Genomic DNA, 24,128 nt, shown 5'->3' on the forward strand with positions numbered 1-24,128 from the left:
TCGAGATGCGGATGGTGTTCTTGTGTACGATGGCGATGCCTCCTCCCGTCTGGTTGACGCGGTCCTTCCGGGTGATCTTGTATCCGTCCGGGATGGCTATGGCGATGTCGGGCACTGAGGAGGCGTTCATCCAGGTTTCGGTGAGGAAGGCGACGTCCGGTGCTGTCGTGTCGAGCAGGTCCCAGAGTTCCACGGCGTGCCTGTGGACGGAGCGGGTGTTCAGCAGGATGCACTTCAGGTGGTTGCTGCAGGTGCTCGACTTGGCGGGGGTGGTGCAGGTCCGGAGGCAGGTGAATCGGCAGGCTTGGCAGGTGAAGGGTCCGTGGGTGCGTCTCGGGGTGGCTCGGTAGCAGGCAGGGTTCCGGCCGGCATTGAGTGCGTTGAGGGTGGCGGCGTCGTAGGTTCGTCGGGTGGTCTTGCATCGGCGGGGGCCAAGGGTCCTGGCGCTGGGCGCGGTCCAGGCGCGGACGGGCGCAGACAGGCTTGCCTTTGGCGCGCCTTTGGCGCGCCCGCTGTGCGTCCGTGCGGTCGCCATTTAAAGCTAAGTGGGAGGGAGGAGCAGCTGGGAGGCGGGAGCGGGGAGGACACAGAGCAAAAGGGGGCATGGCCGCGTGAACGGCGGCGGGAAGCGGGGAGCGGGGAGCGGGGCGGGCAGGCACAAGGGGAAAAACAGCACTCAATACAATAACTGTTAACAAATTAGGCATAAAATACTACAGAAACTACATCTAGATACGGCGAGACAGCTGGGGAAGGAACAGTGAGGCAGACAGCTAGGGAGGCGGGCAGACAGCACAACGAGGCTGCGAGCAGCAGCGAGGGGCACACACACAGCTGGTTGCCGTGCGGCGCAGGGGTGTCCTAAGAACAGGTCACACTCACCTGCGCCGCGCGGTCGCCATTTAAGGACAAGTGGGAGGGAGGAGCAGCTGGGAGGCGGGAGCGGGGAGGACACGGAGCAAAAGGGGTGGTGGCCGCGTGAACGGCGGCGGGGAGCGGGGCGGGCAGGCACAAGGGGAAAAACAGCACTCAATACAACAACTGTTAACAAATTAGGCACAAAATACTACAGAAACTACATCTAGATACGTCGAGATAGATGGGGAAGGAACAGTGAGGCAGGCAGCTAGGGAGGCGGGCAGACGGCACAACGAGGCTGCGAGCAGCAGCGAGGGGCACACACACAGCTGGTGGCCGTGCGGCGCGGGGGTGTCCTGTGTGGTGTCCTTTCATTTGGTATTTAAGGGGATATATGTGGTAAAACAGCTGGCTTCACATGCCAAAAGAATTTAGCCTAAGACTGCTTTGTCCATGCTACTATTAGGATAGCTGGTCTATAAGGTTGACTTACAACCAATCACCATAAGGGTTGTTTGGACTGATACAAGGTGGTCACTAGAATTAGTGAACATCATATATCAGGCCAACTTCTCACATACTTACCTTCGGTATCAGTGTATCTGGTAAAGACGATTCTAGCCGCAGCTTCCTTCACGGCCCGCCCTTCCTCCCATTCTTCAAGGACTGTTGGCTTAGTCTTCTGAACTCGCCTCCCTGTGGACGGCTGAGAGTACATTCTTTCCCTCTTTCGGACATGATGTTCATCCTGTTTATTTGTTCCCTTTCCTCTCCTTTTGGCATATTGGAGGATGGGTTTATAGATACTTTATTGCCCTTATGCTCTGGTTGCTTCAGGTTGGGGCCTACCCTCCCCCTTTTTTTCTCTTGCCCCTTTTTATTGCTAGGGGTCCTGGCCCCTCTGATATCCTCTAGGTTGGGGTCTTTTGGTTGGGCCTCCGTCCTTGTTCCTTACAGGGGTTGTCACATTATGTGTTGGGGCTGTCTGGGAGTCTTGTTGTGCCTTGTTTGTCCCAAACTGGTTCCCCTTCATTGTACTTGGTTGGGGTTGTGGTCCTGCTCTAGGTTTTCCTGACACTTTTCATATGTTCTTGACTCCAGAGAGGGGCTGTCTTTGTACTGGCAGGGTTGCTGTTTAGGGCTGTGCTCTGGTCTTTATTCCTTTGCCTGCCTAGGGTTCTGCAGTGTTTGCCACTGCTCCTTATGGTGTTGTTCCCCACCATTCCTTTTTCTTCGCACACTGTTCCTGTATTCTCACAGTTTTGTCTGATGGCTCCGCATTGTGGCGCAGAAAAGTTCTCCGAAGAAAACTGGCATAGAGGACTTATGTGACCTCGCTGACGTCACGTACGCGGACAACACCTGGGCGGAGTCGGATGATGCCACCCCCGGCGCGCAGGGATGCTGAAGCAAAAAAAATTCCGGATCCAGTCTCATGCCTGGAGATAAATCTACGTGACGGAATCTGCGGCTAGAATTGTCTCTACCAGATACACAGTTAACAAAGGTTAGTAACTCGTACATCTGTACAGGAGAGTCCGGTGGTGTGGCTTTAGCTGATATTCACGCTGGCGGATGTAGGAGAGTAGGAGTCTGCTTCCTATAGTTACCCCCACTTTTTGCTGTGATTCTCTGGTTTTTCGACTTTAGTGTGGCTGTGGACCTGCTAATCAGGCCCACAGCCCATCTGTTCACTCTCTGAATTGATGCCATGTACATTAGGTACATACCAGATTGGTTACTGGGTCACCCTTGTGAGCTCCTGTATAGTGTACCCTAGGTACCCAGGGCGTAGGTGCACCCTAGGCCTACCAGGAGTTGCAGCATGTATTGTGCCACCCCAGGTTTGCCTTCCAAACTGACACCACAGGTCTGTTCACACAGCCTGGGTAGGTGGTGTAATCACCCCTTACTTAGATATAGTATATATATATATATGTATGTATATATATATATATATATATATATATATATATATATATATATATATATATATACATACACATACATTTAGACACATATACACCTATAAGTCACTCCTATGGCAGGCCTTAACAATCCTGGAGGCAAAGTGCTTGGTTTTATGTGAGAGGGTGCCCTAGCATGAGCTGAGCCCCTCCGCAGCTTTCGGAACTATCTCCTTATAGCTGTTCTATCAGTAAATCAATGGGAGAAATAGGGTTTACGGGGCACATCCTGTCCCCAAGGGAAACTTGAAAAAACAATGTGGACTGGCCCACTATGTGTATGCGTTGTCGCAAAATTGTCACCGCTGATGATTGCCTGAATGTTGGGCACATAGGGTGTTATTAAAAGACTTCTCACACACCAACCTGGTTGGTGTCATGCTTCATCATCGTGGTCCCAACCAGGCGGCCGAGTGCCACCTGGTTGTGCTTCAACGCCTGACTACAGCGGAGCGGGTGTGGTGCAACAGTGTGGTGTGAGTGAAGGTGAATTATGTTAAAAAATACCTCTGGGAGTCCTTACCTAGTATTTTATTATTGGCGGCCCAGGGTATTGTATTAAAATATGTGATGCAACTAATTCTAGGGATAATTGTCCTGTTGTCTGTCGTGATGCGGTCTACATGTTTCAGCCCCCTCAAGGTGACCCCGCGCCCGCCTCCCAGCTGACCCTGCCTCGCCCCTCCCACCATCCGCATATGAGAGATGCATATCCGCGCAGCGTCACGCGCAGCGGTCGCGCCCCATGTGCGCCGAAGGTGCGCCAAAGGTAAGCCCGTCTACGCCCGTCCGCGCCTAGATCGCGCCCAGCGCCAGACCCCCTGGTCCACGCAAACCGCACTCATCCCGCATAACGTATGACGCCGCCACCCTCCTAGCCCTTAACCCCGGACGCACACCTCTATGCTGCCTAGCTGCCCCAGGACACACCCATGGACCCTTCGCCCACCACTCCTGCAAATTTACCAGCATCAAGACCCACACCACATCCACTAACCCCAAACACAGCTCCGACTCCAACCACCTGAAGTGCATCCTGCTGAACACCCGCTCGATCCACAGACACGCCACCGAACTCTGGGATCTACTCGACACTACATCACCGGACGTCGCCTTCCTTACTGAAACATGGATGAACGCTTTATCAACACCCGACATCGCCATAGCCATCCCGGACAATTACAAGATCATCCGAAAAGACCGCACCGTCCAAACAGGAGGAGGCATCACCATCGTCCATAAGAACACCATCAAAATCATGACCAACTCCGACGATAACCTTACAACCGCCGAACACCTCCACTTCCAGATCCACACCGACCCTAGAACCACACTCAGAGGCACCCTCATCTACAGGCCTCCAGGAACCCGTAAACAATTCAGCGAAGACATCACCGAATTCATCAGCCCACATGCCCTCGCCTCCGAAAACTACATTCTACTAGGAGACATCAACTTCCACCTGGAAAAGAAAAACGACTGCAACACCACCACCCTTCTCGACAACCTAGCCAATCTCGGTCTCAAACAACTTGTTGACACCCCCACCCATGTTGCCGGACATACGCTCGACCCAATCTTCACCTCCAGCAAACACATCTCCTTCGATCGCACCACAGCTCTCCTTTGGACGGACCACAGTTGTGTTCACTTCAGCTACAAAACCACCTCGACCCACAACCCCCCACAACCTATCCCCCGAAGAAAATTGAACAAAATCACCACCGACCAACTCCTCACATCACTCAACCAAAACCCACCCACCCTCTCATCGGACCCAAACGAAGCGGCCATTACATTCAAACAATGGATCACTCACAGCGCCGACGAATTAGCACCCTATCACACCAAACAAAACAGCAAAAAAGCCCCCTTGTTGAACGATGATCTTAAGAAATCCAAAAAGCTATGCCGTACTCTCGAGAAAACATGGAGAAAAAACCCAACCACCGACAACATGACCAATCTCAAGACAGCCACCCGCAAACACCACCAGCTGATTCGATCCACCAAGAAATCAGCATTCAAGACTCAACTCGACAACAACGCCCATAACAGCAAGGAACTATTCAACATCGTCAAAGAATTCACCAACCCCGCCGCAGCCTCAAACAACATCACTCCCTCCCAAGACCTCTGCGATTCGTTATCCTCCTTCTACAAAAAAATTGCCGACATACATAACAGCTTCGAAAACAGTCCCAACAAACAATCCTCTCCACCCCCCTCAGAACCTAAACCGCCCTCTAACAACCTCAGCGCATGGAACCCAATCACCACTGAAGACACCATCCGCCTAATGAATTCCATCCACTCTGGCTCGCCAACCGACCCATGTCCCCACCACATCTTCAACAAAGCAGACTCCCATCATCGCACCCCAGCTCCGTGATGTCATCAACTGCTCCTTCATCTCTGCTACCTTCCCAGAAAGCTGGAAACATACCGAAGTCAGCGCCCTCCTGAAGAAACCCACAGCAGACCCCTCTGAACTTAAAAACTACCGCCCCATATCCCTCCTCCCTTTCCCGGCCAAAGTCATTGAGAAAGCCGTCAATAGCCAACTCGCCGCCTTCCTCGAATCCAACAACTCCCTCGATCCCTCACAGTCCGGTTTTCGAGCCAAACACAGCACCGAAACCGCCCTCATCGCAGCTACGGACGACATCCGAACACTACTGGACAACGGAGAAACAGTGGCCCTCATCCTACTCGACCTCTCCGCCGCCTTCGACACTGTCTGTCACAACACCCTCATACAACGCCTCAGCAACATCGGCATAAAAGGAAAAGCCTTGGACTGGATCATCTCGTTCCTAGCTGGAAGAACTCAGAGAGTGCGACTTCCCCCATTCAAATCAGAAGCCACCGAAGTCATCTGCGGTGTACCACAAGGATCTTCACTCAGTCCCACCCTCTTCAGCGTTTACATGAGTCCACTCGCTTCCATCGCACGTCAACACAACCTTAACATAATTTCCTACGCTGACGACACCCAGCTGATCCTTTCCCTCACCAAAGACCCCTAAACCGCCAAAACCAATCTTCACGAAGGCATGAAAGAAGTAGACGTATGGATGAAAAACAGCCACCTTAAACTTAACTCAGACAAAACGGAAGTTCTCATCCTAGGATCATCCCCCTCTGCCTGGGACGACTCTTGGTGGCCTGCGGACCTGGGCTCAGCACCCACTCCCACAGACCACGCACGTAAACTTGGCTTCATCCTAGACTCCTCACTCTCTGACCAAACAAGTCAACGCCGTCTCATCCTCCTGCTTCAACGTACTTCGTATGCTGAAAAAAATCTTCCATTGGATCCCCGCCGAAACAAGAAAGACTGTCACCCACGCACTGGTTACGAGTCGACTAGACTACGGAAACACCCTAGACGCCGGAATTACAGCCAAACTACAGAAAAAACTCCAACGCATCCAAAACGCCTCAGCAAGACTTATTTTGGACATCCCACGCCATGATCATATTACCGGCCACCTGAAAGAACTCCACTGGCTTCCCGTCAACAAGAGAATAACATTCCGTCTCCTCACCCACGACCACACGGCCCTCTACAAACTAGGGCCCGAATGCATCAACACTCGACTATCCTTCTACACACCCATCCGCCAACTAAGATCCTCCAATCAAGGCCTCGCCGCAGTTCCGCGTATCCAAAGATCCACCATGGGAGGTAGATCCTTCTCCTACTTGGCGGCCAAGACTTGGAACTCACTCCCCACTCACCTCTGCCTTACTCAAAACCACATCTCCTTCAGAAAAGAACTTAAAACCTGGCTATTTGATAAATAATGAACCCCTCCCCAAGCGCCTTGAGACCCTCTGGGTGAGTAGTGCGCTATATAAATTCTTGAACTTGAACTTGAACTGCTGGGGCTTTCGTCAGGACCAAGGGTGAAAGTGAGTGGCAAAAATGTGGCCATGTGATGGTGAATTATAACACACGTGCTAAGGTGTGCAATAAAAGCATAAAAGGAGACAATGCCAGCGTACTTACAGACACTGTTCTGTAGCCAAAAAATTCCTGTTGGAAAGAGAAATGACAATACACAACATGTATGGTAATGCAACATAAAATGCAATCTTTTTGCGTACTTAGGTGTCATGCAGTAGTTAAATAGGCCCTTCAGGTGGCAATCGGCTGGACAGCATGCAAGATAAGAGCGACATGCTGACATGTCGAGGTGATAGCATTCCAAGTAGTTCTGTTGAATAAGGAGTTCATGGGCTATGAAGCAGAACGTAGCGCAATAATGAGCTGAAAGTGCGCTCGTGAATGGATATTATCGTGTAGCACCGTGGCGTGCTGTTGGTCTGCTGGGGAGAGACCCAGTAGTCCGTGACGCGCTGCGTGCGATTTATTGAGAACATGCGTTGGATGTGAAGTTACTGCTTACTCGTGTGCGGTGTAACATAGATGCTACCATGCTGTTTTGACGTTAATGTTAATGATAGTTTAGAAACACAAAATACCATACACACATTAGAAAAGGTTAAAAAATGCATCAATAATTACAGTGCTACGTGGAAAATGGCTGTTAATCGGGGCCCGGGGGAAGGAACAAGCGTGATGCCAATCTGAAAAGAAACGAGAGGAAGGAGGCACTTAAAACAATGGCGAAGGCTCGTCGGTGAGCGACGGTTGCTGTGGTATTAGCATTGCCACGAGACCTTACTTGGTTGTGCTTAGTCCTCCGCGATAAACCTAATTCTGGTCCTCCGGTGTCCCAGCTGGTGGAGGACGCACCGGGACCCACCGGTTAAGTCGTGAGTCAGGGCGGGCGTTGCTTCCTGGTTAGGCGGTTTGAATGCGCATGCGCAGAAGGTGCGCTGGTTGCGTTAGTTCGATAGGGGAAAGGGGTGGCCATCTTACACTGGTTTTAAGTGTCCAGAAGTGGGCACGTTATAGGTAAATACATATCTACATTGAGGATGAAGGATACAGAATTAGTATTCAGTAATAGTTAAGTGGCGCTTCAAGGTTGTGGAGCCAGTGTGCTTGCGCTGGACACATAGTTTTAGTCAGAGAAGAGGGCGGCCATCTTGTAGTGTTTACAAAGGCGGACACGTTTCTTACATCCCGTAGTTTGTTTATGAAATGAATTGATTAGACTGTAGGCAATGCATAGGTTTATGTGTAGATTCATTAATGGCAAGTTATGGAAAGCAGGTGAGATGAACACGGACGGTGTCTCCCAGTCAAGGACTACGCCTGAATGTTTCAGTTAGCGTTTGCTCAAGCTATTCCATGGAATATTGTCGTTTAAACCAGTCTTGTGACTTGCCAGTCAATATATCCATCGCTGTTCCTTGTTGAGTAACTGTTGCTGGATGTTCGGGGTGTTTGGATCCAGTGCTTCGATGATTACCCTTCTCGTGTCATTGGTTGTGTGGCCCACTTCTAAGAAATTATTGGTCATTTTAGTGTTGTTCTTTTTGCACCTGATCGTGCTCTGGTGTTCACATATGCACGTTTTCACCTTTCTGTTTGTCATGCCGATGTATGTAAGATTACACGGACATATGATGCGATATACTACGTGAGATGTATTACAATTGGTGTGGGCATGTAGTTCCCATGTTTTTTCGGGTTCAAGGTCCAAGGTTTTAGTAGTACTTGTGAGGTGACATACGCTGCAGTCACCACACGCAAAGTGTCCTACAACTCTTGGTAGTCCCCATGCATTCAGGATTGTGTTTTGTTTATTCTGAACAGGTTTTGGCCTAGTGATGACTATGGCATCTTTTATGGACCTTGTTTTCTTGTGGGAGATGAGAGGTGGGTCCCAATTAAAGTTTCCTGTTCCAATGATCTTCCAGTGTTTCTTGATAATTTTTGATACTTGGTTGGAGACCGAGTTGAAAGTGGTTACACAGGTAAGCGGCATGGGCTTAGTTTCTCGTGGTAGTGCCTCAATGAGTCTCTCACGGTTTTGGTTTCTAACCCGTTTTTTTGCCTTTTCTGTGATCTTTGAGGGGTATCCTCGACTATTGAGTTTGGCACTTAGATCTCTTGACTGTTCTTTGAAATCTGTAACCTGGCTGCAGTTACGTCGGAGTCTTAGAAATTGTCCGTAGGGCAGATTTTCTCTCAAGGGTTTGGGTGAAAGCTTGAAAAGTGTAGTAGAGTTGCGGGCAGTGGGCTTGAAGTGCGTTTTACTTTTCAGATACCCACCCTCTGCCTCTATGTGCAAGTCCAGAAATGTAGTTTTTTGGGGGTTGGAGCTGTGAGAGAATTTTAGATTGTGGTCACAGCTGTTGAGCCATTGGCAAAAGTTGGAGAGTGTATCAGTGGTACCTTCCCAGATCAATAGGATATCGTCTATGTAGCATTTATAGAATTTAATTTCCGGAAATCTGGGTTCATTGTTGTTAAAGATGAACTGAGTCTCAAAATGATGCACGTACAGACCTGCTATGCTGGGAGCGAAAACGCTCCCCATAGAGGTACTGTACTTTTGGAGGTATAGCTTGCCCTCAAATTCAAAGAAATTGTCCTTTAGGGCTAGTTTGGCACAGTCCCAAATGAATTTTGTGGAAGTTCGATGTTGCCATTCTGTATTGGCCAGGGCGAGCTCAAGGATTCTGAGGGTGTCATCTTGTGGAAGGCTTGTGTAGAGGCTTTCTACGTCAAGGCTCACTAGAAGCGATGTGTCAGGATTGTAGGTTTGACCTTCTAGGAGCCTTAGGAGGTCATTGGTGTCTTGTAAGTAAGTATTGGTAGATTTCACCATGGGCTGGAGGAATAAATCGCAATAGCGGGATAGTGGTTCCAGGAGAGACCCTATGCCCGATACGATTGGACGGCCATGTGGGGGCATTTTGTTTTTGTGGATTTTGGGTGCTATAAAAAAATTGAGAATTTTGCCTTCGGTGGTGGTCAGGAATTTTGCTCCGCTGGCTGTGATGAGCCCAGCGGTTTCAGCTTCTTCAAATAAATTGTTGATGCGTGATCTCAGATTTTCACTGGGGTCTTGGTCCAGTCTTTTGTAGTTCTTGGGGTCATTAAGAAGTCTCATGCATTCTTTTTGGTAGTCTTCTTTATCCATGATTACTGTCCCGCCACCCTTATCTGCGGGTTTTATGACGATGGACTCATTGCATCGTAGGGATTGTATCGCCATTCGTTCTCCGGTCTTGAGGTTCTGGAAAATACGGTTTTCGTGGAGATCTTCAATGTCTTTAAACCCTGCTTGTTCGTGCATCATTATCTCTGGGGGAATGGCCGTGGGTGGAGGCATAAAGGTAGATTTTACTCTGAATTGGGTGTCTCCCTCTGTCTGTGGTGTGGCATCAATGGGCAAGTCACCTTGAGGGGGCTGAAACATGTAGACTGCATCACGACAGACAACTAACAGGACAATTTTCCCTAGAATTAGTTGCATCACATATTTTAATACAATACCCTGGGCCGCCAATAATAAAATACTAGGTAAGGACTCCCAGAGGTATTTTTTTAACATAATTCACCTTCGTTCACACCACACTGTTGCACCACACCCGCTCCGCTGTAGTCAGGCGTTGAAGCACAACCAGGTGGCACTCGGCCGCCTGGTTGGGACCCCGATGATGAAGCATTACACCAACCAGGTTGGTGTGTGAGGGGTCTTTTAACAACACCCTATGTCCCCAACATTCAGGCAATCATCAGAGGTGACAATTTTGCGACAACGCATATACATAGTGTTCTATGATATAGCCATACCATATACTCTTAAGTGCATTATAATCCTCGTGGTTAATGCTAACTTTGGTTTAGCTTTATCAAAACATGTTGTGTAAGGTCCGTCCAGTCCTGGCGGCGGGGGTAGCATTCCACCCTTCTAGAGGGAGAAGACATGTAGTTACTGGTAAACCCGGTTAAAGTTAAACAGAGCCTCAGCATCACAAAATGGATGCTGCTGCCACACACTCGAGTCTGCCCTCCTGCTGCTCAACGAAACTCCGGCAGGGGAGACCTGGACAATAGATTTCCTGTCACCTCCCCATACAGGCTTTAGTATATTGGGGCAGAGAGGGCTGCATTCAGTGCTCCATGCATTTCCCAGTTCAAACCGGTTGCTGGGGCACTCTGCCCTAGCTCAGGCACGGAACTGGACAAAGGGAAAGGGGTGTAACCACCCCCTTCACAGGTCCACCCATAGGAGGGACCTTAAAGGTAGCCCAGCCCCTAAACTTAGTATAAGTATAGGATCCCAGTCCCTAGGACTTTAGATTACCCTGGACGAAACTCTGAAACATATATCCTGGACCTTCGACATTCCATGTTGACTGGAAGACGGAAGACATCTCCCTTGTGGTCAAGGAGTGACCACCCTATTCAAACAGGCACCAACAGCAACTTTGCCGGTCTGCATTTTCGAGGCTCCTGCCGGATCCCGAAGAATCTGCGACACAGGAAACTGACTTCCAGACCTCTCCCGTGGTGGACACGAGAGACGTGGGACTGGAATTCCTGGACATCCTGCATTTTGCAAGCTGCACCTACTTCACAAGGTATCTTGAAGTTGTGCATTGGGGTGCTTGAAGCCCCAGACCTGAGCACCATTTGCACCGAAGCTCAGAGGCCCCCACTCCATGAGTGTCCTGTGGACCCTGCTTTTGCATTTCAGCTCGACACGTCTTCGCGGTTCCTTGCCCGTTGGCTAGTGAGCCCCCCGAAGACTTTTCTTTGAATCTAACTTGCTTTTCTGGTTGCTCCAGGCTTGCTCCAACTTCTCTGCAAAGGAGAAGTTCCTCAGACCTTGATGGTCTGCACCGAAGCCAATCTCGACATCCAACGTGGGTTGCGTTTGCCAAGGCTTATTGGGTCCAATCCGGATACCGACACCGCAGTCAACTAGATCATTCGTGGGACAGTTCTAATCCAGCTCCCACCTCATGGTCCTCGTGGCTGAAGAGACAAGCTTCACCTTTTCTCCTGAAATCACCCGACATTGGCTGGCAGCTTTCCATCGCCATCCTGGTCACTGGCAAGTGACCCAGACTCTGTCCCTTCTGCTGTCAGGTTCTTCAGATCTTTGATCCACCCTTGGATCCACCCGGACACTTTTCCTCTGGTCACCTGCAACACTTCTTTGCAGATCTCCATTGAAATCGACGACGAAACCTGACACCAAAAGAGACCTATGCACCCGGCTTCCGTGAGTGAGGTAACATGAGTACTTTGGTAGTCTCAAGGGTATTGGCCCTCCTAGTATCTAAGTCCAAAAGGGTTCCATCGTAGTTTATTTAGAAGTGTCCTTAAATTGTAAATTTGTAACTTGTTTGTTTCCCATAGAAAGTCAATGGTACCCCGCGGCTGTGTTTAATCACTGCACACGTTTCCCGTGGGCCTCCTACATCCTAACCTTTGGTTGTTTAGAGTAGCCCCAACGATGCCCCAGGCCTGCTTTCTAATTCTCAAGTGGTCCTTTTACCACTATTTTAGTATATGGTTTGTGAAGCATTAGGGCAAAACGTATACTGTGCAACTTATCCTATGCTAATTAAGGAACTTGTATTGTACTTTTACCTCTGACCTCATAAAGAGTGCAGAGGGGTTGTGTTTAAAATAAATACATATATATTTGATATATACCTTGTGTGGTGTGCTTTCATTTGGTACTCAATGGATTATAATTGGTAAAACAACTCGCTTAATTCGCTCTCTGAGGCTTAGCCTGAAGACTGCTCATCACTGCTACCCCTAGGATATCTTTTTATAAGGTTGACTTTACAACCACAATCAATAAGGGTCGATTAGACTGGTGCAAGGTGTCCACTAGAACTAGTGGACATCATATGACAGGCTAACTTCTCACAGCGGAGAAGACTGGGTTGAGCGTGTGTCTCGCTGTGTGGGTTGGTGCGGTGACTAGCTGCTTCAGTCCGATGTTGGCAAGATTCTCCAGAAGAGCGGCAGTGTTCTGGTCACTCAGGTAGTCCAGGTGGAAGTTGAGGTCTCTGAGTAGGATGTAGTCGGTGGATGTGAGAGCCTAGGTTGGGGTGAGGTCTACGATGGAGTTGGTGAAGGGGGATCAGGGGCCTGTAGACGAGGGTGCCGCAGAGGAGCGATGTTATGGTTGGTCCAGATCTGGAAGTGGAGGTGTTCCATGGTCGTCGTTAGAGTGCGTGGTTATTCAGATTGTGCTTTTTTGGATGATGGCGAAGCCTCCTCCTGAGTGGTTGGGGCAGTCCGTGCAGGTGATCTTGTAGCCACCGGGGATGGTGATGGCGATGTCTGGTCGGTAGCAAGGGTTGGTCCAGGTTTCCATGCAGAAAGAACTGTCGGGAGAGGTGGCGTTAAGGAGATTTCCAGATTTAAGTGGCTTGTTTGTGGAGGGGCAGCACATTGAGGAGGATGCCATTGAGGTGGACAGGTGCGCTGTCGGTTAGCTGGGCAGTTGGGGAAGTTGACGCAAAGGCTTGACTGACGGTGCGGTTGCAATTCCGCCAGGCGAAAGGCCCAAGGGTCGCCTTTGGTGAGGCTAGGGGGCATATCTTCCTGGGTCGAAGGCGAGGAGGGTCCTTGCGTCGTATCGGTGGGGGGTCCAAGTGGCAGGTTCTCTGGTGCTTGGCGTGGTCCAGTCGCAGATGGACTTGCAATGGGCGCAACAGTGGCATGCCCACTACGCAGCTTGGCAGCGGCCTCCATAAAGTAGTGATGTGGGGGCTGGGCAGCTGTGAGGCGGGAAACGCAGGTGTGGGAAAAAGACACTGGAGGGGACAGGGCCGCGAAGGATCGCTGCGGCAATGAGGGAGAGGGCAGCAAAACACGGGACAAAGCAGGAAGAAAAACAAAAAAGCAAAAAGCCAGAGGAAGCAAGAGAATAAACAAGGAAGAGGTAGAAAAAGAAAATTTTAACAGCGAAGGGACAGAAATAGCGAGAAGAGGAAGAGGAGAGCAGTCAAGCATCAGCACAGTGACACTGTACCCCTGGGCCATCAGGGATGAGGCGCAGGCAGGAGCCTGCGGGTGGTGGAGGGCCTCGAACTTCTGACCTCTGGGTTAGTGGCGCCAGCAGCAGCAGGAGGGGGACCGCAGCATCAGCTACCTGATGGCACTGCACTGTGGAAGGAGCAAGTACACTAAGGATAGTGGACTGCTCTATACCTTAGTGGACACTAGCAATACCTTTATAGCAAAATATGTTAGTCACTGTAATACCTTCTAGCATGATATGAAGAAATATGTTCTATGGTAAACCAGTAGTTCATTCAACTGAGGCATTGAAAACGTGTTTGAAAATCGTAATCCTCTACAGGATTTTTATGGAAATGGCAAGTTTCAAATGTAAACATTTGGGGGGCATGGCCTGGAGGTCCAACATGGCGGGCACACCTTAGCAAGGCTCCAGTAGCCCCATAGAAATCCAACAATAATCCTGCTGCATGGGCTCATCAATTCACCTCTCTGACCCCGCATACCTCCTTGCCTTGCTCTGCTGCCACCCGAGACCCCCTCCAAGGCGCCTGCCGTGGTATGTAAATCAGCCTGCTGCGTCGCCGAGATCTAGAGATCACCGGCCTCGGGGAGGAGGACACAACGGAGCGGGCAGCACGCTGCAGGGAAGGGACGCAGCCCATCCAAGAGAGGTCACGGAGGTGCTGTGCATCTCAAGCAGAGACGGCTGACCCTCTTGTGACCATGTGAAGGTTGCTCGACCGAGGTTGTGGACTGCTACTGCCCTGATCGATTCCCTGCACCTGGGCCTCGGCGGCTATATAGGGCCGCAGTGCAGAGCCCTGGGGCTTGCGTCGCTGTGACTTGCTGAGGCGGTGCCCCGACCGCAACTCTCCAGCTTGGGGCTTGCTGCTACACGGTCCCTCATGGGCGGGATCCTTGGCCAGGCGTGGACTGAAGGCAACTGGATCAGGGACGCTGGTTGCTACTGCCCTGATCTATGCCCTGCACTCGGGCTGCAGTGGTAATATTGGGCCGCGGTGCAGTCATCTCTGGGCCCGTATCACTGTGACTGGCCGAGCCCTGACCGCAACTCTCCTGCTTGGGGCTCGCCTGATGCGAGGTCGCTGGCGGGTGGGATCCATGGGCTGATCGGCCTGACTGGATCGGGGCGACAAGAACGCTGGTGAGTATTTTCTCCCCCACTTTTCCCCTTCACTCCCCTCTCGTTGGCACAAGGTGGAGCTTCGGGTGCTTTCAGCCGAGCAAGGCAGCCCCTCAGCCTCGGACTTGGGGATACTTGACCCCCTCCGGAATACATTGGCTCAATTCTACAGATTTGGGAACAGAGATAGGAAATACCGAGAGACTGGTACTGACTGCTCGGGCCGTAACGGCTGGGTTGTAGTGTGTGCCGCACGGCCCTGTGCAGCTTTAATAAACGTGGTCTCTTCTGCACAACACAGTCTCCTCTCGGTGGAACAGGGTGGCGGATCAACACCGGATGGCAGCAGAGATTGCTAGGCGCCCTGTCCACGCATTGCCCACCCACATGGAAGATGGAGGTCGGGTGTCCCCGGACGGACACAGACTGGGGCTCGTAATCCTCCACATCCCGGATCCACCCTTGTGGAGCAGGGATGAATGGCGTTACCCGCTGGGAGGGGCGGGGAGTGCCCGCCTGTGGAGGCAGCTGAGCTAGGCCTCTTTGTGACTTGTGAGTGTAGTGCCCCCAAATGCGATCTCCCGCCGCCTCATTGATCTGTTCCAGCTAGATTCATCATTGCCATTGCAGCCTCGACATACCAGTATACAGCTGGGTACGCGCCTAGGGGTGGCCCCCTACAAATCTACATAAGATGACTGAGGACAAACAGCCCAGTGCCAACACAAAGCAAAGCATAATAGACTAATACACCGGCTCTAAGGCCCAAGCACCCGACCCTGGAGACCCGACTTTGCCCATGCCAGATAATGCAGCTGTGTTTGCAGCTATCACGCAATCTAGGGTCAAGCTGGAGGCCAAGATTGGAGCTATTGGCTCAGATGTCATGCTGCTTAGACAGGACCTCCGTAATGCGGTGCAACGTATTACCGAATCGGAGACCCGAATCTCGACGGTGGAAGACACGGTAAATACTCTTCAAGAGAAAGTATCCACTTTATCGACTCTTACGAAGGGCCTGGCAACACAAGTGGAGGATGCGAAGGGACGGGCCTGCTGGAATAATCTACGCTTTGTCGGATTTCCTGATGGATGCGTGGGGGGCAGCATGGAGGACTTCCTTACCAAATGGCTGTCAGACTGGCTTCCTCCCAACTCAATGTCTCCCTGCTTCATAATCGAACGTGCACATCTGGCTCTTCTACAGAAACCAGCACCCGGAGTCCGTCCTAGGCAAATCATTGCTAGATTTCTAAATTATAAAGACAGAGACATTATCCTACAACAAGCCAGGCTGAAGGAAGCCCTTACCTACACCCCTCACCATATAATGATCTTCCCGGACTAAACTAGGCTGGTTCAGTAAAGCCGATAGTCCTTTATGGTAGCTAAAGCCCGCCTGCGATATCTGAAAATCCAATATTCCCTTCTGTTCTGGCCTGCCTGAGGGTGTCCTATCAAATGCGGACACACTTCTTCGAAACACCAGAGGAGGTGTTTAACTGTACAGATGAAGTTGTAAAACTCAAACACCCATACTCCACAAATGATACTCAGATTCTTTGTTTGGGGGCCCCAGTCATAATCTCCCCAAGGTCACCGACAAGTAGTGCTGTAGGTTGCGCTACAAAAGACAATCTAAGATTCGCAGCAAGTCCCACATGCGGTCGACGGAAGGTCAGACGGAGCTGACAACATCCTAACCCACTCCTGCAGAACAGACAAGTCAACGCCGTTTCTTCATCTTGCTTCAACATTCTTCGCATGCTCAAAAAAACATTTCGCTGGATCCCTACCGAAACTAGAAAAACAGTCACCCACGCTCTGGTCACGAGCCGACTGGACTACGGAAACACCCTCTACGCCGGCATCACAGCAAAACTCCAGAAAAAACTACAACGCATCCAGAACGCCTCAGCCAGACTCATATTAGACATTCCGCGCAAAGAACACATCTCTGATCACCTGAAAAACCTACACTGGCTCCCCGTCAATAAGAGGATCACTTTCCGGCTCCTAACCCACGCACACAAAGCACTCTACGAAATCGGACCCGAATGCCTCAACACACGACTGTCCTTCTACACCCCCTCCCGCCAGCTACGATCCTCCAACCAAGCCCTTGCCACTGTACCTCGCATCAACAAAACCACCATGGGAGGTAGATCCTTCTCCTACCTAGCAGCTAAAACTTGGAACTCACTTCCCACTCACCTTCGCCTTACTCAGAACCACCTAGCATTCAGAAAGCAACTCAAAACGTGGATATTCGACAAGTAACTCCCCACCCTTCTTCAAGCGCCTTGAGACCCTCTGGGTATGTAGCGCGCTATACAAATCTTTTGACTTGACTTGACTTGACTACACTGTTTTATAACATGCTTGATGGAAATAATATACTGGATACTTTTGTATTCACATTTCCTTGACTCTTAGGACGCTTTGAAGTACAAGGGATGTTCATTGGGGATACATTGGCAGGGAGTAGACTCTGTCACCTGTTGGGTGTGGGACTCTCAACCCCGCGACAGATGCTTCAATGTTTGAGGTATTGGGGAGGGAGAGGAGAGGTGTTGATGAAAAGTTATTGTTCGTTTTCAGTGCCATAATTCTTCACTACACACGCAGTTCCCCATCAGACCACGCCATCCATGTCATCTCACATTCATATACCCCACCACCAAACATGCCACCAGTCTAGACTGATTCCCCAGGGAGGAGTCTCCATATTATCAGCTGGAATGTCCATGGCCTTCTAGATGAGATCATACAGATGTCCTGCTTTTACAAAAAACGCACCTGTTTGGTAATAAGACTTGCGCGGTTTGGTTACGTCTAGACTTTAAACTCCGGTTTTACCAGGGTCTCCCACGGCATAGCGATCTTAATTCACAGCAGAGTTCCTTACTTACATGACAAGACATGGGCAAATCTCCAGGGGAGGTATATTATAGTATCAGGTACAATATATGGTGAGCAACTCATTCTAGGCAGTGTATATGCCCCCCGCCTCTAGCCTGAAACATTGTAGAGCGCTTGATGACCCTGTGGGTGGATATCCTCTCGGAGTCTGGAATGATGTACTATGTCCACAAACTTATAGGTGGCGCAGCACAGGGCAGCCGGTGGGAATACGGGAGTCAAGGTTACAGTCACTGATTCAGGCGTTAGGATAGGTAGACACCTGGAGGAGACTTCACCCAACAGATCAAGAATACACATATTTCTCCGGTGTCCATGAGTCATTTTCTCGCCTTGACTATATTTTCATACCTGTAACCCACCTCCCCAGAATTGAGACAGCAGAAATTCTGCCTAGGGGCCTCCCCGACCACTCCCCCGTGTTGGTGGGGCTGCAACTAGGCCCAGACATTCCGATGGCGGCTCTCGCCATGGCACCTGCAAGACGAGCAATACAGAATAGACAATCATACTGCCAACTCAGATGACTTCTCTTTCAATACAGGGATGGTAGAGTCCCCCGAAACCCTGTGGGCGGCTAAGAAACCAACTCTCAGCGGATATTGCATTCTGCACAGCACAGTGTAAACAGCCCTGTGAGAAGCTGATACAGACAGAGGCCCAACTCATAGACTTGGAGTGCAGGAGTAGGGGGGAAGACTGGAGCGTGACCCACCAACAGTTTCTTAATGCACAACAATTATATGCCAGCGAACTGTTAGATGAGGCTAAAATTGCATGGTTAGCTCGCCGCAGTAGGAGATATCACTGGGGAGACAAATCCAGTGCCCTACTCCCCGGCCTCTGTCAGCAGACACTCTGTCCCTTAGCCTTCCCGGGTATTCGCGGTCCTACCGGGGAGATTCACACTGATCCAGTACAAATTGCTGCAAGCTTCGCCAATTATTTCACAGACTTATACACTCCCAGGGAGACCCTTCCGGTTGCTACAATACACCAGTTCTTTGATGATTTGCCTCTGCGGACTCCGTGAGAAAAGAACTGGATGCCCCACTGACCGTCAAGGTGCACCAGAGTGCATTTTCTGACATGCGCTCAGGCAAAGCACCAGGCCCGAATAACTTCCCTTGCAAATTTCACAAAAAATACCAATCTCAACTAATAGCCCCCTACTTAGCTGGATTTAACACCGCTGTACCGGATTGGGGACATGCGGAAATAGTAATCTTCTTAAACCAGGTCGACACCCGGAACTCCGTACTGGAAAGCGCCCAATATCTCTTCTTAATGTAGAGGCTAAACTCCTGGCCAAAGTCATCGCCAACCGCATAGTATCACATATTACGGACCTTATTCACCCCGACCAAGCTGGCTTTTTGACAGGTTGCGCTACACGGCACAATGTTCGCCGCACCCATAATGCCACCGCGACATTAAATCGTCTAGATGGACCAGCGGCGCTCCTCCTTGCAGACATTGACAAGGCCTTTGAATCGCTTAGGTGAACATTCCTCTTCGCACCCTTGAGTCGACTGAACATCGGTCCCTGCCTCCTCACCTATCTTCACCTTCTCTACACCAGGCTGGACTTGACCGTCTGCATGAGGCACAGGGTCAAGACTGATTTGCAGATAGCTGGGTCTTAACTGTGGTGGCGAAGTGAGCTAAAGAATTATGATGGATTCAACCCAGATATGTGACTGGGGGTGAGTGTCTGAAAAGTTTCAGCGCTCCGTCCTTCATCTCCTTGTGTTTGCCACCTTCTCTACACCGACATTACCACTGCTGTTTGCATGGCAGATTTAACCTCGCAGACCTTTTCCATTTTGCCAGGTACCCGTCAGGGATGTTGCCTCTCTCCCTACCTTTTTGCACTGGCTATGGAACCGACTGCAGCGTGGGTAAGGATGGACGCCCAGGTCCTTGGCTTTGAGTGGTCACAAGAGGTCTCGGACTGCATAGCGCTATATGCGGATGATGTACTGTTCTTTCTTACACACCCTAATAGATCGGGCCTGAGGTTACATAAGATTATGCAGGTCTTTGGCAACACCTCTTGTCTTCATATGAATGCTCGTAAGCCCTTATGGCCTCGAGATGGATTCCAACTGGGCGGATGGGCATGAGAGGTGACAGTGGTCCCTGATGGTTTAAATATCTTGGGGTGTATTTGTTACCTCCCAGCCCACGTCCTGGAATAAAAATCTAGCCCCACTGTGGTACAGGTGAAAGAGCAGATGCGCTCTTGGTCACACTTACCACTTTCCCTGTTTGGCAGATCTGCTATATTCAAGATGGTTTCCCTGCTTCCTCTATCAACTTCAAAATCATCTCTATCCAATACCACCCACCTGGTTTTGACAAATGAATGTAATCCTTGCCTACTTCCTCAGGGTTGGGAGCTCAGCTTGTGTTGCCCCAAGAACCTGTTGTTAGTCTACATACTGCAGCGGTATGGCGACTCCGGCCTTCCAGGCATATCATGCTGCTTCACACCTTTGTATCCTTAATGACTGGGGGTATGGGGACAGACTAGATACAGCTTATGCGGTTGACCGTTGGTTAATGGACACTATATCATTACATACAATCCTATATTTGGGTCCGACGCTCTAAATGTTGCAGCCAGCAAGTAGGGCGATATTTGTGAGTAGGAGGCAAACGCTGCACCGAGTGGGGTGGTGGGGTAGACTGAGAAAGCAGAACCCCCCTTTGGCAAATGGCCTTCTACCACAGCTATCAATGTTGTCCGGTGTTGGGAGCTGGGAGGCTATTGACATATCTACAGTGGGGTAGTTCTACACGGTCATACTTTAAAGTCCTTCCAGTAGCTTAAAAAAGATCGACATGCCCTGCTCACAGTTTTATAAATACTCCGCCATGCATTGCACCCCCTACATTACACAGCAAGAAGACATACCCGAAGGTAATCCTATCGAGGATAAAGTCTTCGTGGGGGCATTAGAAGACCACAAAATTACCAAGATATAACAAACACTTGTGACTGATGGCCCCACCACACTGGACAGAACACATGACGCCTGGCAAAAAGACCTAGGCCCCCTAGATGACGATGACTGGGCCACACACACCGGAGTCACCGCATGGGGCTGCTATTGCGCATGCCTACGGCTCATACAATGCAAATACCTCCATCGGGTCTCTTTCCCTAGACACAGGCTCTGGAGGGCCGGACTAGTCTACTCCTTTGTCTGCACTGCAAAATTACACTTTCTTACATACCGTGTGGCAATGCACAGCATTCTCGAAGTTCTGGCGGGGGTGGTCACTTGCCTTTTAGTAGTATTGGGATGGAATATTCCATATTCACCACGACTGGCCATGCTACATATCACTGAAAAAATATGGGGCAACAGGTACAAGTGCCATTTACTACTCCTTGGCTTTACATTGGCGAAATGTGATATCAACAGGGCATGGAAAGATACATCCCCCGCCATTAGTTATGGTGTGGAAGATGGGGCTTGATTTCTGCATGGGGCTAGAGATACCAATATGCAAGGCGAGGGGGTGCCCCCAGAAACACCTCAAGATTTGGAAGAGGTGAGCGGACTATCGGGAACTATATTTGGAGCCCATTCTTCCTGCATCAACAAGTAGTGAATTGGTGTGACAACGGTATGATGAGAGACAAATTGAGACATAACTATACAGTCCTTCGATTGGGTGGCTGAGAACTACATGTTTTAGACTTGGTATCAGATACATGGCACATTTCTTATTTTTGTTTGGGTGCTTGTTCAGATACTCTCAGATCCTAATCTGTTTTATTTTGATATTGCAAATGTTGACATCAATACTGCTCCTATGGATATTGTACTGCCAAAAACCCTAGATTACACCACGGCTGTTATTGCTGTTGACAATAAAATGTTGTTGTGAGAAAAAAACATTAAATATTTGTACACATTTTGTAAAAACCACTTAAAATATTATACAAGATTATGCTTCTAACAGAGGTCAAGAAATATATTTTCAAATTGCATACACGTTGATGAATGTATTTCTAGTCCAAATCATGAATTTACTTTTTTTACGTTATCATATTTTCTGCATCTTTGTGTAGTTTTGGGGCACCGTCGGAAAAGCAGTGAACCAAAGAAACTGCCAACCACTGAGGAAGAGCATATCTATCATGGTGGCACATGTGCAGCAGCCCACGATGTGAAGCTTTCAGTGTTGCAGCGTCATTTTAAGGATGTGAGTACCATTGGTGACTAGCACCTTTGATGAATGTGATATTTTGAGTGGATGTGCTAATTTGAGTATAATTATGTCCTAATGGTCATCTTTTTTCCATTGATTTTAAATCAATATATGTTGGAATTTTTAAAAAAAAAATTGTAATGCCTTTTCAGGGGATATACTTTTTCCTGCTGACTCTTTATTTTTTTTTAACATCTTTCCTGGGGCCAGAATGTATTCAGAAAAAAAGTTTCTCAGCAATAGCTTCCCCGTGGCACTAAGTGGCTCCGCTGTTGTTTCTATTAGGGATCCTCCCGACCTTGTGGTATGCGGCAACAAGGATCCCTAAAACCTGCCTACATCTTTTTCATTCTCTTCTGAGGCGGGATCTGGGACAACCTACATTATTTAACAGTTTTTTCTTGATTATTTACCACACTTTCCTTCTTGAAATTTTTACCTTTGACTTTGCTTATCTCTCCACCAAAGAGTTTGTGATTTAAACCCAGGTCATTACATGTAGAAGAATAATTGATTTATTTAATGAAGTACTTCACCCACAGTCAGGAGCGCCTTGACAGCCCGGAGTCCGTTTAGCAACTGAAGCCTCTGATCGAACTTCGAGCACAAGAACACTCTAGACCAATTCAAAGCATTACAAAGCATTACATGAATAACACTCTACAAGGCATGCGTTACACATAAAACATTCTAAAAGAAGATCCATTACATCACCACTACATCACCTCCCCCTTTATCATAAAAATTTGAAAATTCATTCAAATTGATATTTAACAAATTTGTTGTACCTTGTAGGTACCTTTCTCAATCTGCCACTACGACTAAAAGAACTGGATGAATTATTGACGGAACCACAATTTTCATTTCTCTGACTAAGGTCATTTTCATTCATATTAGGTTGTAACCAGTGGGTCCATCCACAATTTCCCGCATTTACATTGCTTTTAACCATGTTAACTAATTTGACCTTATCTTCAGACATTCTCACCAGTTGTCTTAAATTCCACCAGCCCTTCTCACCTAAGAAAGCGGCCCCTTTACTCATTTTGACCCCTTGCACTGGGTTTGAAAAAATCGAATTACCTTTAGAAACTTTAAAAGGCTTTTTAATCATGACCCAATCCCTGACAGAAATTACCACATTTTTCAAACCCTTTTTCCCATGAAAAATGTTCTTCATTAGATCTTGTTTCACCTTAACCACCTCTGCTAATTTCTTTTTGTTGCACACCTCCTTCTGAACCTCCGTACTTTTCCTGTCTATCCAAGCGGGAAACAAAGAAGAATGAACCTTCCTACCTCTCAAAAGCTCAAAAGGGGTATCTTCTGTTGTACAATGTGGGGACGTATTATAGTTCCAAACCTTTTCTGCAATAAATGTTCCCACATCCAGACCAGGCGCAATAGATGTCTGTATCCCTTCATTCATAATTTTGTTACTGCGTTGCACCAACCCATTCGAGGAAGGAGAGTAAAGAGCTACTTTAAGTTGCTTAATACCCTGTGAAGTCAAACACGTGCGCATTTTCCCTGACACAAAGTGAGTTCCATTGTCAGTTACTAGAACCCTGGGAGCTCCTTCCAGTAAAAACAATCTTTTTAAAAATTAAATGGTATTATCCGAATTTGGAGAATCTACAAACCTATAATACAACCATATCGAATAGTAATCCACTGCCAGATATCTCATCCCCTCAGACTAAACATTGTAGGGACCAGAAAAATCTAATCCAACTTTTTCTCAAGCCGAACTAGGAAATGTTGTTGGATGCAAAGGAGAACTAGAAGTTTTCCAGTGTTTGTCTGAAAGTAAGCACTCTAAGCAATTATCCACTACAGATTTAACCTGCACATCTACACTAGGCCACCAATAATGTAGTTTAATTATCCTCAGCAGTAAGGAATTCCTTTGCTGCTGGAATGAGAGCAATAGCCGGATGGATGACCTCCGATTGCCTACAGTGTAATGTGGGCAAGACGGAGGTTATGCTCTTTGGGAATGCCCCACTCCTTTGGTCACCTGAGTGGTGGCCTCCAGAACTGGGCACAGCTCCTTGTCCTAAGGAAAGTGTGAAAAATCTAGGTG

At 49.0% G+C, this 24,128-nt stretch overlaps 1 protein-coding gene across 7 annotated transcripts in view; it reads left to right on the top strand.

Moving 5' to 3' along the window:
- Window positions 1-24,128, top strand: part of UBR3 (ubiquitin protein ligase E3 component n-recognin 3) — a 2,118,328-nt gene that overhangs the window by 1,429,540 nt on the left and 664,660 nt on the right. For all 7 annotated transcript variants that reach the window (XM_086956098.1, XM_086956102.1, XM_086956099.1 and 4 more), the window contains one exon: window positions 21,903-22,036. In XM_086956098.1, the coding sequence (XP_086812224.1) occupies window positions 21,903-22,036 (134 nt within the window). The remainder of the gene's footprint in view (window positions 1-21,902; window positions 22,037-24,128) is intronic.

Source organism: Lissotriton vulgaris, chromosome 2_1 (genome assembly GCF_964263255.1).
Source record: "Lissotriton vulgaris chromosome 2_1, aLisVul1.2, whole genome shotgun sequence".
NCBI classification, from domain to species: Eukaryota; Metazoa; Chordata; class Amphibia; order Caudata; family Salamandridae; genus Lissotriton; species Lissotriton vulgaris.